The sequence below is a fragment of the Vombatus ursinus genome, unplaced genomic scaffold (genome assembly GCF_900497805.2).
Source record: "Vombatus ursinus unplaced genomic scaffold, bare-nosed wombat genome assembly UNPS02001419.1, whole genome shotgun sequence".
Lineage (NCBI taxonomy): Eukaryota > Metazoa > Chordata > Mammalia > Diprotodontia > Vombatidae > Vombatus > Vombatus ursinus.
In genome coordinates, this window is record NW_020941197.1 from 14124679 (window position 1) to 14140675 (window position 15997).

Here is a 15997-nt window from a genome sequence, read left to right on the forward strand (position 1 = left end):
GGCAAAATCCCAAGAAATGAGAGCTATAATGTCTGTTAACTGAGTATCTAGTTGGAAGAACAAGGTGATAATAAAGTCACGGAGGTGTCTTGATAATCATCAGTGATAGGAATATGAATAAGGAGAAGGATGTGACAGTTTAATTGTATTTCAGGTGTTTGTGGGGGCTTTTTTTTTTAAAGCATTTTAGTTTTGAAATGCAAGGCTGGAATGTGGCAGTTGGGTTTTAAGAAAGAAGCCAGAAAAAATCAACATTTTAGTTCTCTTAAAAGGAATACTGGTAACATGTTTTAGTTTTTGTTTGCTTGTTTTCCCCTGAAAACAAACCTGTTCTCTTTTCCATAGGTAGAATAGTAAGACCAGAATAACTAAATAGCTGACTATACGAAAGTATTCCCAGCCTATAAAAGTATTATCCTCCCCCAGATAATTGGGGGGGAATGAACTTTTTTCTACCCTGCCCCCCAACCCACATGTACTAACTACCCTTATGACTGCTAAAGTTCATCACCAACCTTTAGGTTAATTCCCTCTAACTTCTCATGCCATAAGTCAACCATCTAAATAAATATTTTGCTTTACCTAGCCCTGAATTTGAGACTCAAATCCACTTCTACCAACTAATTTATCAAATGATTTTTTGTGTGTGTTATAGTGTAAGCATTTTTTTTAGAAAATCAGTGATAAACTGAGAAAGCAGGGATATTTTCTTTAGGCCATTCTCCCTAAACTGCTAAGCTCTTTAAAGAAACATTTCACATGTCTGATAGATGTAGATTTCTATATATATGTAGGGATATTTGTACCTTGTATTCTTTAAAATGTTATTTTCTGCTGGTATGTGTAAGTGTAACTATTGTCTAACCTTTCAACCAGATGAAAAGGGCAAAAACCATGTTTTATGAGTCTAACGAATTTAGTAGTGTTCTGTGAAGAAAGTTTTAGAATATTTCCTGGTTTTTTTTTAGTTTATCATAAGTTCTGTAAAGATGCTTGATTTTCATATTTTACAAATTACCTTCTTTTCCAGGAACACTTCCCCTTATATTGTTTGTTTCCTTCCAGAAATAACAAAGCTTTTTCCCTGGTGAAGAAATTAAATCAACTTGATATTTAAAGGTAGCCTCTACATCAAGCCTGTTAATTGTATTGACCATTTGGCGATCCACACTACCTATTGGATGGTCATAGTAATCAGAACACAGTCCAATTCACTGTCATATAAATGTGGTCTAGATTTCAAATCACTTGCTAGGGTTGATTCTTTCATCACTTCCTCCTTTCCAAAAACAATATTCAGATATTTTAATTTTCTGAGGTTTGCATTTCAAACAGTTCTTTTGCTTCACAGATTTAGATTTGTCCCTTAACCCAAGTGGAGAAGTTACTAAGCAGATTGGAGATGCTCTTCCTGTGACATGTACTATATCTTCAAGCAGGAATGCAACTGTTGTTTGGTTGAAAGTAAGTAGTATTTTTACTAGCTTTCTTTCTAAATTCATTACTATTTAGAGTACAGTCATTTTATGTTGTACAGAAAAATATTACATATCTCATGCAATGATAGAGAGGTAAGAATATTATATAAACAGACTCTATTTAAGGTGATGCTTTAGTTTTTTAGAAATGTTAATTTTTAAACAAAATTAGAAATGCATACTGCATTAAAACCTATTGCCATGGGGGCAGCTAGGTGGTGTAGTGGATAGAGCACTGGCCTTGAAGTCAGGAGGACCTGAGTTCAAATCTAACCTCAAACCAAACACTTGACACTTATTAACTGTGTGACCCTGGGCAAGTCACTTACCTCCAATTACCTAAAACAAACAAGCAAACAAAAAAAACTATTGCCATGAATATCAATTTGTTGGACAAGTACTAAGAACACACGTGAAACATATAAAATTTTGATAGGCCTCCATTAATAATTCCTCTCTATATTTCAGAGTAATTGTCTGAAACTCAGTAAAAGATACTCATGTCCAATCATTAGATCTTTTTAGTACCACAGATGGGAAAGTGCAACTGTTATTTGCTCCTTTGGAGTTTGGGGAAGTTGTGCCAAAAATGGAGATAAATGACCCTGACCCCAGCACTGAAAATTATAAAAAAAATCCATTTCTTTTTCACCAGTGCTGTCAGAAGTCAATCTTGTACGTTTCCTCTAGTGTCATGATCCTTTGACTGCAATTCTTAAACAGTGCAATTGGGGCATACTTTTTCTTTTTTTTTTTTTTAGGCATTTGGGGTTAAGTGACTTGCCCAGAGTTACACAGCTAGTGTCAAATGTTTGGTCTGAGGGCAGATTTGAACTCAGGTTGTCCTGACCTCAGGGCTGGTGCCCTATCCACTGGGCCACCTAGCTGCCCCCAGGGTATACTTTTGAAGCAGTGGTGGGCAGAGACCATCCTCATGAGTTGTATAGATACATAAGTTATTAACAACTAGCATGTTCTATTCACCTAGATACATATGTGTGTATGTATATATATAATTATATGTTATATTATATGTATATATATTATAAATATATATATATAAATAATTATAAATAATTTAAACCCAGAGATACTTTAAGATTTTTTCTACATGCTGTGCATCCAAGGTGATACATATTTAACTGATACTGTGCAGAGAACCCTACAGGTTAATCAGTTTGACCAGTAGCCATAGGGGTCCAACGGGCTAACCAGCGTGACAGTACATTTTCACTAAAAGTTTCACTTGCTGTCACTTATACCTATTTCAGAATTGACCATCTCTTGTGTCATCTGAAAGGATCATTGGTTGAATTCTTTATTGCAGGCTGATTATCTGTTCTCAAATGCTGTCAATGCCATCCAGTCAGTGGTTGGAGAAAAGGGGAGAGTTATGGTGAACAAAGCACTCTTGAGTTGTGTGGCAATGATATCATTACTACTGCCATTTGCAGTTACTATTTTTTGTACAAGTGCCCGAGGTTAAAAATTTATAGTAGTAAGATCTGGACCTCTGCTTTTTATTGACATAGAAAATTCCCAGTGAGGACACCACCTCTACCAGTACAGGTCAGCAAATACGCTGCAAGCTATTGCCTTTGAGAGTTGCCAAGGGCATCAAGAGGTTGAGTGATTTGTCCAGAGTCACACTAACAATGCGCATAAAAGGCTGGCTTGGAACCCAGGTCTTCCTTACAACAAGGCCCAATTGTTTCTCTGACATACCACTGCTGCCACGCTAGTGACATATATACATTTTACCTCTAGGTCATTAGGTAAAACTTTTACTCTTTTGCAAGTGTCTCTCTCCAATGTCTCATTGCATTAGTCAGGGTTTATAATAATAATGTTAGTAATTTTGTTTGGATATCTTGAAAATCATTTATATCTCACTTAGCAATGAAGATCAGACAAAGAAAGTAAATTTATACATTTTAGCATACAGAAGCCATCCCTTTGAGGAAATGGTACTATTCAGTACACAGTCGTAGACTTCAAGCTATGTCAATGAGAGGCTAGGTGGTGCAGTGGATAGAGCATGAGTCCTGCAGTTAGGAAGCCCTAAGTTCAAACCCAGCCTCAGATACTTACTTACTGTGTGGCCCTGGGTAAGTCACTTAACCACTGTTTACCTCAATTTCCCCATCTGTAAAATGAGGGATATAATATCACTTTTCTCCCAAGGTTGTTGTGAGGATCAAATGAGATAATAACTGAAGTTTCTATTTAGCATAATCCCCAGCCCATCATAGACATTAACATAAATGTTAGCTTCTAGTATATAAATGTTAGATATTATAATAATAATTATTATTATTCTTTCTACCGGTTTTACAAGAGAAAATAAAGAAAACACTTTGTTTTCATGTGTTTTTTTTTAATCTAAAGACAGGAAAAAACCCTCATATTTTCACGAGTAGGATAAATGGAGTAATTGATTATTAGATTGTCAAAAAATATTAGTCTAGATCTTAATTACTCTTGAGTAAATATGCCTACAGTTATAACTAAGCCATGCAAAATAATTAATTTTTTCATTTAATCAGGATAACACAAAGCTGCGATCTAGGCCATCATTTTCCAGTCTACAGTATCAGGATGCTGGGAACTATGTTTGTGAAACTAATCTACAAGAGGTAGAAGGGTTAAAGAAAAGAGAATCTCTGACTCTAATTGTGGAAGGTAATAAAGGAGAGCAGTTTATATGCATCCAATGTTTCTTTCAAAAACCTTAGTTATTCTGTAGTTGGTTTCATTCATCACAGTCAGCTCACCACAATATTTTAATTATGCTGATATTTTAGGAAAACCTCAAATTAAAATGACAAAGAAAACTGATCCAAATGGATTGTCTAAAACAATTACCTGCCATGTGGAAGGTTTTCCCAAGCCGGCTGTCCAGTGGACAATTACAGGCAGTGGAAGCGTCATAAACCAAGCAAGTATTTTTCTTCTCTTTGTTTTTCCTTCATCTTGGTGAGGTTTCATTTTGGTGGCCCAGATGTGGGGCTGGTTTAGTATCAACATATACTTTCTCTATATATATTCTAGGAGGTGAAGAGAGAACTTTCTAATTAACTTCTGAACAGCACTAAAGGAAAGAAAAGGAAACCCAAAACTTTTAAAATTGATTTTTATCTTAGAGATAAGGGGAATAGGTATTTGACTTGTGATTTTCTTGGTATTGGGAGCTCCCTGGTGACCTTTCTACCAATGCAGTTTGGCCACTTAGTAGTCTTAGAGATATGTCTGAGACACAACTGAGAAAAAAAAATGTAAACAACTTTCCCAGAGTCAGTTTTTTTTTTCAGAGGTAGGAATTAAAATCCAGTCCTCCTGGTTTTGAGGCCAGCTCTCTATCCACTATAACATGATGCCCCCCCTATATTTTGTTTTTCCCAGAGCCATGAAAAGAGCCAAACTTACAATGTCTGTGGGTGTCTAAGTTTGTCTTTTGAAAAGAATGTAAAATAAGATAGTCAGTGGTCCTTATTTCCTAAACTATGAAAATTATTAAAATATTAACAGGAACACTTTGGTGCTTCATACATTTACATATTCAAGTGTAATAAGTGGCTTATATTAATTTGCTTCCTTGTATTGTATTAAGGAATAGTCCATCTTAAAATTATTTCCTAACATAGTGCTAGAATCAGGGTTGAGGAGCCTGCGGCCACATGTGGCCCTCTAGGTCCTCAAGTGTGGCCCTTTGACTGAATCTAAATTCCACAGAACAAATTCCTTTAATAAAAGGATTTGTTCTGTAAAAGTTGGACTCATTCAAAAGGCTATACTCGAGGACCTAGAAGGCTACATGTGGCCTCGAGGCTGCAGGTTCCCCACCCCGCAACAGCTAGACAGTTATTTCATTTGAACATATGGCCTCCTGTGGCTATACCAGAGTTGGGTCCATATATAGAGGCCCTTTCAGACATAAGGTGGGAAGAGGAAGGTAAATAATAATTTGTTCTGTTGTGTGCTAAGGTAGAATTTAGATTTCATGCCCCCCCCATTGCCTCCTAAAAGAAAACTAGGTCTTTGAGTATAAGAGTTACAAATGTCTTTTTCTTATGATGTAAACTCTGGTCATTACCTCATGTCAATTTTAATATCAAAAAGAGTGAAAATCTGGCTTATCATTGGGGGTTCAAAATTGCAAACCCATGAAATTGTCAATCTGTTGGATTTTCAGATAGAAAACATAACAAGCTGTTGAAGACTAGGTTTAATGGTTTCCCTAATATGTTCCTTTATTTTTTAAAATATACAAAGACGCCACATGAACTGCTTTCTCTGGCACTGGCTAAGGACTATTTCTTTGGGGATATTAACTTCTCAGTTACCTCTTGTTTTGCTTTGGACTGGTCATAAGACACAAGATAAAAGGCTGTCAGTTTCTTTTTAAAATTAAAATTGTTCCATCTTCCCCAGTACCCAGGTGGTCATGCAATACCATTTCCTAGAATAGTCAGTTCACATATCATGGCAGGGGAAAATGGAGTGATGATGATCACATATCTCATCAAATTCTGTGTCTTTCTCCCTTTTCTGTGTTTTGGCATTGTGTGTGGTTATATGGATGTACACTGCCAGGGATGTATAATGTCCCCAAACAGAATGATCAGAGATTAGAGAGAGGGGTAGAACACATGCGCTCTATCTCTGATGAAGTGTATAATCAGTATTTCTTCCCTGCAGCTTGTGGGATATGTGATCAAGAATAGCTCTCTCTTACCAGCTACTTGATGCTAGTAGGAGCAGTGTTCTCAGGGACAGGTAATTCTGATTATCCTACTCTGTAGCCATAGTTAAGCATAGAAGAATGCAAAAGAGGGGGCAGAAATCCTAGTTATGATTTAGATTTAGAGCTGGATGGCATCTCTGAAATCTCAATTTTAACCCCCTCCTTTTATATATAAAGAAATTGATGCCTAAGAGGTTAAGTGATTTACACATGGTCACACAGCTAATTTTCTGATATGGGATTCTTACACAGATCTTCCTGACTCCTAAGCTCATCATTTTCTACATTACACCGTATTGCTTGTCTGTCAATACCTAAGAAATACACACTCCCTGAAACCTGATTTGCTAGCAATGAGCGTTACTATTGAAAATAACTAATTTTTTTTATCATTTGTGTTGCTTTCCTTTGCCTTTTGCTTTATTTGGTGAATTGATCAGCTTTTGTTTTCTGTATCCATTTTCCTATTCCAGTTTATGTAAATGACATTGATAAAGAAAACCTTAAGATAGCAATAGTATCAACAACATAAGAAAAGAGAATCAACCTAGAAAAGTGTAAAGGCACCATATCCGGGTCGGAGGAACTAGGAATAAAATCAAGGATCCAAAGAAAGTGTTATATGAAAGTTCTTTTGAATGGTGGAAAATTGGAAATTTTGCTATCCATGTGTAGAAACCAAGATGTTCTGCTTCTGAGACAAAAATGAAGTTGTCATTATTTTATTCTTTGGTTATGTTCCCTGAAGTGGTGATAGACTTATGTGAATCCTTCTATTCTCTTAGCTGGTGCTTCTTTCATTGAATGGATGGGTGATTTTTTTTTTATTTTTAGCGACTGCTATGTGCCTAATACTGTTCTAGATATTGTCAGAGGAGGGCTACATACATAATGAGAAGGGCTTCTTCACATAAGGAGTTTGCAGTTGCATACTCCCATGAAATTTTCAAGAAAGAAGGGTGTTGGGTTTTTTTTAGTCTAGACCTGTGATTTCATTGGTAGATGGAATGCCTTGTGAGGCGACTCTTTACACCAGGGTAGCTCTGAAGCTTACAATCTTAGAGAATTGCCTAAGGCATTAAAGAGTTATGATTTGCCCAGAATCACATCACCAGTATGTGTCAGAGATAAGAAGTAAACTCAGGTCTTCCTAACTCTAAGGCCAACCCTCTATCCCCTTTCCAACACTGTTTCAGAAGCATAGATCTAGAGCTGAAGGGACCTCAGATATCCCCTCTTCCAACTCCCTCATTTATAACAGGTGAGGAAAAACTGAGGCCCAGGGCAGTTAAGTGACTTGCCCAAGCTCACTCAAGTAGTAAGCATCAAAGATGAGCCTGGAACCCTCTAAGTTCAGTCTCAGTGATCTTTCCACCGGAAAGTGATTATTATACAATATAGACAGTGTGTTCAGTAGGAATTTGAGAAGCAAGACTAAATATACAAACTGATGGGGTGAAGGCTACTCTCTCTTTGCCTTCAGAACACATTAAACCTAACCGGACCACTCAGGAATTAAAGTCTAGTGGTACCATATCCCAACCAACTTAGTTTATCCTTTTCACATCTATTCCTTTCAACAACTAATTGTTCAGAATAGGTAATTTTTGCAATACAAATAACACTGCTGAGGATAGATTATTTCACAGTCATCATAACTAAAGATCACTAATCATTATGATCACTAATCATTATCACTAATAATTATAGGGAAGAACACTTAACAAACGAATGAAGCAGAGTTCTATTTAAATTGCATAATGAAAACTAATCATTTGTTAAGAGGGTTGCGTGTTAGGAATAATAATTTATTGAAGCTCTATATATTATTCTCACACTTGGAGTGTGTGGGCAACTTTTCAACAACAAAAATTTTCCCAGACCACCAAATGCTCTGTGATAATAGTTGTACCATTCAAATCCATTGATTGAGAAAATACATGATAAAAAGCTATTATGAGGTTTTTAAAAATTTTAATAAAATACAGCTACATAAATTTGAAAAGTAAATCATACATGTGTGAGTCATTATTTGAGAACTCATATCAATAACTCATTGGCAACTGAGAAGTTCATGCCCCACAGATTGGAAAGCATTATTATGAAATACAGAATTTTTCAGGTAGGATCTCAGAGATACAATCCTACTTTTATATTTAATTTATGAAATAAAATAAGCATTACTATAACATAGTAGAATAAAAAAAAGATGCTATTCCTTTTAAATGTATAAATATATTTTTTCCTTTTTTCTTCCCTCCTCCCCACCATAGAGATGGCTACCATTAGTTGCAAATGTGTATATATAGTATGTGTATATATGTATATATATATATATATACACACACTATATATGTAAGATCATTCTATATATAATTCTATTTATCAGTTTTTTCTCTGGATGCAGATAGCCTCTTCCTTCCTTCATTTCTCTATCATTAATTTGGGTATTTATAATAGTCAAAATTACTAAGTTGCTCAAAGTTGTTCTTAAAACAATATTACTGTTACTGTATATAACATTCTCTTGGTTTGAGGTCAAAAAAGAGCAGGCGATTCTTCAAACTTACTTAGATAGCTGGTAGCCAAGTTAGGACTAGAGTTCAGGTCTACTTCCTCCCAGGTCCACACTTGCTTCCCCTAGCTCCTCTTTGTCTCCTACTGTGGAAATGTTGACTGACTCTCTAATGAAGGGAGGCAAGAGTAATTAAAAAATCAGGAGCTTAATTAAAATAGAAATGTAAATAAGACCCCAAGTAATGCATTTAATACTTTTTCTCTGCTATAGACATTACTTCCCAGGAACAGCACCTTGTCACAATCTCAATGCATCAATTATTGTTTATCTCAGGCTCTTTAGTTAAATTCCCTTTCAAAATTGACTTTGCTTCTTTCCTTTACAGACGGAGGAGTCCCCTTATATCAATGGCAGGTATTATAGTAAAATTATCATTTCCCCTGAAGAGAATGTTACATTAACTTGCACAGCAGAAAACCAGCTGGAGAGAACAGTAAACTCCTTGAATGTCTCTGCTAGTGAGTATTTCATTTCTGACCTTAAAAAAAATAAATAAATATAAGACAAACTGAGGTTAACCCTCTTTAGTTTAAAGTCTTCAATTCCATCTTCCTGTTCCTCATCATGGTAAGTTTTATGCATTTGTTATTTTGTACCCACTATCATTTTTCATAAGATTCTTCTTTTCTTGTGTCTGTCAAGTAATAGTCTTGTCTGACAATCAAGTCACTTCATGATGCATGGATCAGAATCCACATTCTATGCGGGGACTTTTCCTCCCTAAGCTGCAAAGGATGTGAATTCAATTGTTTTTGCTTATGCCATTTTTGCGTTGAGAGTAAAAGTGAAAGAAGAAATTATCTTTTAAAACATTCCTGTAACTATGTCAGGCCCAAATGTATTTCCATTTGCTTTTATTTATTACCTTCTGTTAAAGTCTTACGTAGAAATATTCTTAACATTATTGTCCAGACAGAGAGAGAAGTTAAATAGATTGATTTTAACCCCTACAGTAAAATTGGCAGCAAAGTTAAGATTTGAACTCTCAGCTTAATGTCTAGCATAGGGGTGGGGAACCTGTGGCCTTTTATCTGAATCCAAATTTTACAGCCCAACACATAGCTACAGCTGAATACAAGCATATATATATGTATACATATATATATATATTTATATTTATATGTCATACATATATGTAATTGTATCCGACAGATATACTAACATATAATACTCACACACAAACACATAGATACATATTTTAAAATTTTGATAATATATTTAAATTAAACCATCTCAAAGGGAGGTAGAAACTTTGCCAATATGAAAATTTGACCAGCATATTACAAGTTAAATATTTAACTCTATCAGACTACAATAGCCTACCATTAACATGAAATTGTAAACCATCTTTTAATATATAGTTTATCACTGTATCTTTGTTAAACTTTAAAACAGGGCTGGTCAAGACTGGAGCCCCCCTAAATCCTACCTTTTTTACTTTACATTTTACAATGTTCTTTTATAGTGTCTTTCATTTGAGCCTCATAAGCACTTTGGGGTGTAGCCAGGGTAGGTATTGTTCCCATTTTTATGGGTGAGCAAACTGAGTTTAATTTAAAGATAAATTGTTTTGCCCAAGGTCAGTCAGATAGATTCAGACTATAGAGTTGGAAGGGACTTTAGATCAACCCCTAAATTTATGCCTAAGAAAACTAAGGGCCAGAGTGGTTTAAATAACTTGCTTGCCCAAGTAACACTGCTAATTTGTTGTCATTTAGTCATTTTTCAGTCATGGCTGACTCTTCATGACTTCTTTTGGACTTTTCTTGGCAAAGATACTGGAACAGTTTGCCATTTCCTTCTCTAGCTCATTTTACAGATGAGGAAACTGAGGCAAACAGGGTTAAATGAGTGGCCCAGGATCTCATAGCTAGGAAGTGTCTGGAGCCAGATCTGAACTCACAAAGATGAATCTTCCTGACTCCATGCCTGGCACTCTATCCACTGTACCACCTAGCTGGCCTATACTGTTAATTAATCACTAGTAAATGGTGGGGCAGGGACTAGAATCCAAGATTTCTGATTCCCGAGGCAGTATCATTTTGCTATATGGCTCCACGCTGAGAGACGAGTCTGTTGACATTTTTTGAAAGTTGTTATTTTTTATCAGGTCACAACCTCAGATGTGGTCACAAGCTATTCCTAGGTGTTAGCTAACCGCAGAAGAACATACCTGAATGAAGATAAGGGTCTAGATCAGATCAAAAGTGGAGAAGAATGTCATGAATTAATAGGTAGATGAAGGGGTGGGAGGGGAGGATCAAAAAACACAAAAGAAAAGTATTTTCTTATGGGAAAACTTCAGCTCAGTTCAAACATATTTATTTACTTGTCCTGCTCTGAGGAGTCTGTGTCTAGCAGCCTAAACTTCTTTTTTGAATTTCACTTTCTCATCAGTCAATATCTTATATCCATTTTCTGGACTTTGAGATGGCCATTCATGTGGCTGACACCTAGGCACAAAACTATTGTTGATAGTGGACAATAAAATGAATACCAGAGTATTCATGGTCAGTCTATACATTGTCAGCTGTGCATTTTCCCATGAATTAAAGAATTCTGAAGCTTTTTTTAAAGATGAGGTTATTTTCTTTGTAGAGAACTTTATGCTTCATTAAGTGTAATCTTTTCCCCTTTTAGCTGTAGGATAGGCCTTTTGTCTTTAAGTATTATAACATCATACTATAATGGTAAAGGTGACTTTCATATATCAACAGATTTTGTTTTTAATTTCATATTAACATTTTTCATTTCAGTCAGTATTCCAGAACAAGATGAGGCAGACGATATAAGTGGTAGGTACTATGCGACAGACTTCTCTTCCTTGGCTATCAGCTCAAGATTTATGAAGTATCATTGAATGAGTAATTTCCCCAGCTGTCCACAATTTTGACTGGAATTAAAATAGTAGATGAGACAAGCTAGTAAGAATGTTAAAAATGTTTCCTTAACAATCACACAAGTAAAGTTTGCATGGATCCATAGTACACCTTTCTTTTCTTTTCTTTTCTTTTCTTTTCTTTTCTTGGTTTTGCTTTTGTTTTTGTAACTAGAATTAGCAGCTTAGATTTGCTTCCACTCTAAATCATTGACATCATCTATAATTGCATGGACTTTTCTTCTTTGTTTTAGATGAAAATAAAGAGAAAGTGAATGACCAGGCAAAGTTAATAGTGGGGATTGTCGTCGGCCTCCTCCTCGCAGCTCTTGTTGCTGGTGTTGTCTACTGGCTGTACATGAAGAAATCAAAGTAAGACCTTAAAAAAAAAAAGATTTAGCATTTACTTGCTTAAAATGCATGAAGCATTTGCTCATTTTTCTCTGTTCAATTGCATGTAAGCCTTAAACACTAAAGAAGAGTTCTTTCCCAAATTGGAATGATCAGCTGTTGCTGAAATGAAAGGACTTTGTTTTGATTTTCCAGTTCACATTTTGTAAAAATTGGATATATGACCTTAGGGTTTGGTTTCATGTGTGCCCACTAGTTTCAAATTCAGGTCAGAGTCATTTAGTTAATCTTCTGATCCATTTAGTTGGCATTATTAAACTTATCTTTCAAGAAGATCAGCAGTTCAAGACTAGCCACAATCTGGTGGCTTTTTCTTATGAGGTTAGAAAAGATTATCCACTACAGGGGCTGCTGGGTGATTCATAGAGATCCCAGCTTTTACTCTGCCCATGGAAATACCACCAGGGCTGCTGAGATGGCATAGGGATTTGTTGGTACCACGAACCCAATCTCAGACCAGTGGAGCCTGCCCCATTAGGGGATAATGTACCCATTCTTTTACATGGGTTCTTTGGCTTCATCTCATAGCACCATAGAATGTCGTCGTTGCAAGGGTACCTGAAATCAAATCCAGCTCCCTTATTTTACAAATAAGCAAACTGGGGTTCAGAGAAGTGGCATAACTTGTTCAAACTCACAGCTTATTGGAGTGAGGTCATTTCATTTCCCGTTCCAATAAAAAAAGCTGAATTTTAAGTTGAATGCACAAAGTAATGTAAATTTTGAAGTAAATTTTAAAATCTCAACTCCATTGAAATATGACTTGTACTAATGACATATTAAGCCAATATGTTTTGGGCTCAAAAAGAAAACATTCCTTGAATAAGGACTCCTCAAGAAGCCCTATAGCCTCTAGACTTATTAGATTCAAATCTCATTTTTCTACCAAGAGATACTATGATTTTCAGTTGGGCTAAGGATTAACCAGAAATGTAATTCACAATTGACAAAAATGACCATCACTTGGTCTGCCCTAAAAGAACTTAAGGTCATAAAATAGTTATGGATATCTAGCCATATGTATAGATACAGTTTCCTGGAGTGGATTTGTGTACAAGGGGAAGGGAAGAAATATTGATGTGACACCTACTATCTACAAGGCACTGTGCTCAGCATTTTTTTTTTTTTACAAATATCTCATTTGATCCTAACAACAGTCATGGGAAATAAATGCTATTTTTTATTCCCATTTTACAGATGAAGAAACTTAGACAAACAAGGTTAAATGACTTGCCCAGAATCACACAGGTAGTAAGTATCAGAGGCCAGATCTGAATTCAGGTTCTTCTGACTCTAGGCCTAGCACTCTGTTTACTGTGCTTACCAGCCGCCTCTCAATGTGGAATGTGCTCTGCTGCAACCAAATTAAGTTTAATTCTTGATTATATTTTTTCCAAATTTTGTTTGTTTCTCAAAATGAAGGCCCAGTGAAAAGCTAAAACAGGCCAACTTGGTCTAAGTAACAAGGTTAGCAGTATTGTTTTCAAAAAAGGGATTTGATTAGTGAGTATTCTTTAAAGGAAAAAGTTAATAATTTTTTGAATTCTCACTTCAATTTTGTACTTTTTCCATATTTCAGATAAGTTGTCTTTTTAATACTATACCCCATTAAGCCAACTTTTTGTTCAAAAATTCACCAAAAGTGCATCATATGCTGGAAGGATGATTTCAGCTTGAACTCCTCCCCACAAATAAAATGATCTAAAAATCTTGATTAACACTATGTGTTCCATCACAAATCTCCTTTTACACACAAGCCACTCCCTCCAATTCACTGTTTGAATCCTCCCTCCAACAGTTACTCACCTAAACCCTGCCCCCAAAGAGACATCAATGGAAAGTCTGAGAAGGCAGCAGCACAGAAGTTTCAAACCCACTTGAGGCAAGAAAATGTTTTTTCTTTCTGTATGTTGTGATTGATAGACATTTTTTGTGATCCCATCACAGAGTGGTGAATCTTGATCCAGGCAATTCCATATGGAACCTTGATCAGACACTTCACCCTTCACCCAGTTGTTAGAATCACCCATTAAATTCACAAATCCTTCTCTGCTGTGAGCACTATTTCCTATAGCTACCACGTTGGGAAGGTCAATCCATTCATGTCCATGGTTTCTATGAAAAATCATATAAATGCCTCAAGTCACACACACAAGTAAGAAAATGAAAGTAGTTGTTAGGGGAGAGCACTACCCTATAGCAATCCACCACCCATTTATAAGTTTCAAAGAAATTTTACTTAAACTCTGACCCCACCACCACAACAAATAAGGGAAGCACAAAGTTAAGATCTACAAGTTTGAAATATTTCAATTTTGACTTCAGAGTTCAGCTATATTCCAAAGGTACCATATTTGTCTTCTGTTTTGATTTTTTTTTTTGAGAATGGTTTGGGAGAAGAAGGCAGAAGTCAATAAGTTGATAACCACTTATGAAGCACTTACTTTGTGGCAGGTATGAGCACTGGGTATAAAAAAGGAAGGCAAAAATTGTCTGTGCCCTCAAGGAAGTCACAGAGACAAGCTGTGTGTAACTAGATACACACAAGATATATACAGTGTAGATAGGAGGTAATCCCAGACGGGAAGGCACTAGTAGTTGGGGTGGGGAATGGCTTAGGGCAGAGACAGCCTCCTACATAAGATGGAATTCAAGTTGAGTCTTGAAGGAAGCCTTTAAGAGGCAGAGATGAGACAGGAGAACATTCCATAAATGGAGGACAAAGACACAAAAATAGGAGGTGGAGTTTTGTGTATAAGGTACAGAAAGTAGGCTTTAGAGCTGAATTGTAAAGTGTGAAGTATAAGACTGGAAAGGTAAGAGGGAGCCAGGTTCTGATGAGCTTTAAATGCCAAATCAGAGGGACTATATCAATATCTATATATGATGTTGTGGTGGTAGATGAGACGAGTGGCAATGTATGGAATATGAGGAGTAAGTCAGAGTCGAGTCAAAGTAACACTGGATAACTGTGGGAGGATGGCAATTCCTTCAGCAGTAACCGAGAAGAAAGGGGAGAAGGAAAGGAAGACTTGGCTCCATAATAAGAAATTGGGCTGAAACATAAAGAACTTTGTCACTGTCCTATATGGTGATCAAGTACATGTGAAACTCTTGAACCAAGCCCAGCATCTTTAATCATACTGATCTAATTGCTAGCTTCTCATCAGACAGATCTTTGTCATTGTATGACTAGCAAAATTAACATTTTCTATTACTCCATGAATTAGTACCATATGGTAACCCCAGATGATGAACCAAATATATTAAATGCAGGGCACTTAGTTGTATAGCACTCAGGCTCCAGCTTGATGCAGTTCCTTCCAAGTGCCTCATTAAATTAAGAGCAACTTTGACCATCTGACGTCCATCTACTTATCCATCCAAATAAATGTTACCTCTCTGAAAAATGCACCAACTCTGATAGGGTTAATATTTTGGTAATCAAAGTAATACACCCTAATTCTCATCACAAGCATGGATAAAGTGATTTTTATTAAGCATTGGTAGAACACGTCAGATTTGCCAAGCGTTTCTCAGTCCTGATGAGTTATCCCTTACAAAAACCCTATTCAAGGAGCTACCATTTTAGCAACTTAATTTGGGATTGTTAACCCTATAAACGAAGGAAAAAACTGAAATTCATGAAAGTTTACACTAATAGCCTCAAACCCTAGAACATGTACCAGGCCCTAAACCAGAGCTTTTCACATATAACTTAATATTAGACTGATTTATAAGACTAAAAAGTAATTGCATATATCCTTAAAATAGTCACCATTTGGAATTTTTTGACCACTAAATAGAAGTGCCCATTACTTTGAGAAAACGGCCATACAGCACAAATATCTGCCTATGTAGGCCACTGAAATAATCCAAAGCTAATTGAAGGAGTATTTATAGGCATT

General features: G+C 36.1%; 1 protein-coding gene across 2 annotated transcripts in view; it reads left to right on the plus strand.

The window, feature by feature from the left end:
- ALCAM (activated leukocyte cell adhesion molecule) overlaps positions 1–15997 on the plus strand; it is a 253315-nt gene that overhangs the window by 228673 nt on the left and 8645 nt on the right. Inside the window, exons 9-14 of one of the 2 annotated variants that reach the window (XM_027868663.1) lie at positions 1352–1464; positions 4025–4160; positions 4283–4416; positions 9126–9258; positions 11557–11595; positions 11933–12050. In XM_027868663.1, coding sequence (XP_027724464.1) covers positions 1352–1464; positions 4025–4160; positions 4283–4416; positions 9126–9258; positions 11557–11595; positions 11933–12050 — 673 coding nt within the window. The remainder of the gene's footprint in view (positions 1–1351; positions 1465–4024; positions 4161–4282; positions 4417–9125; positions 9259–11556; positions 11596–11932; positions 12051–15997) is intronic. The other variant, XM_027868664.1, reaches the window with a different exon arrangement.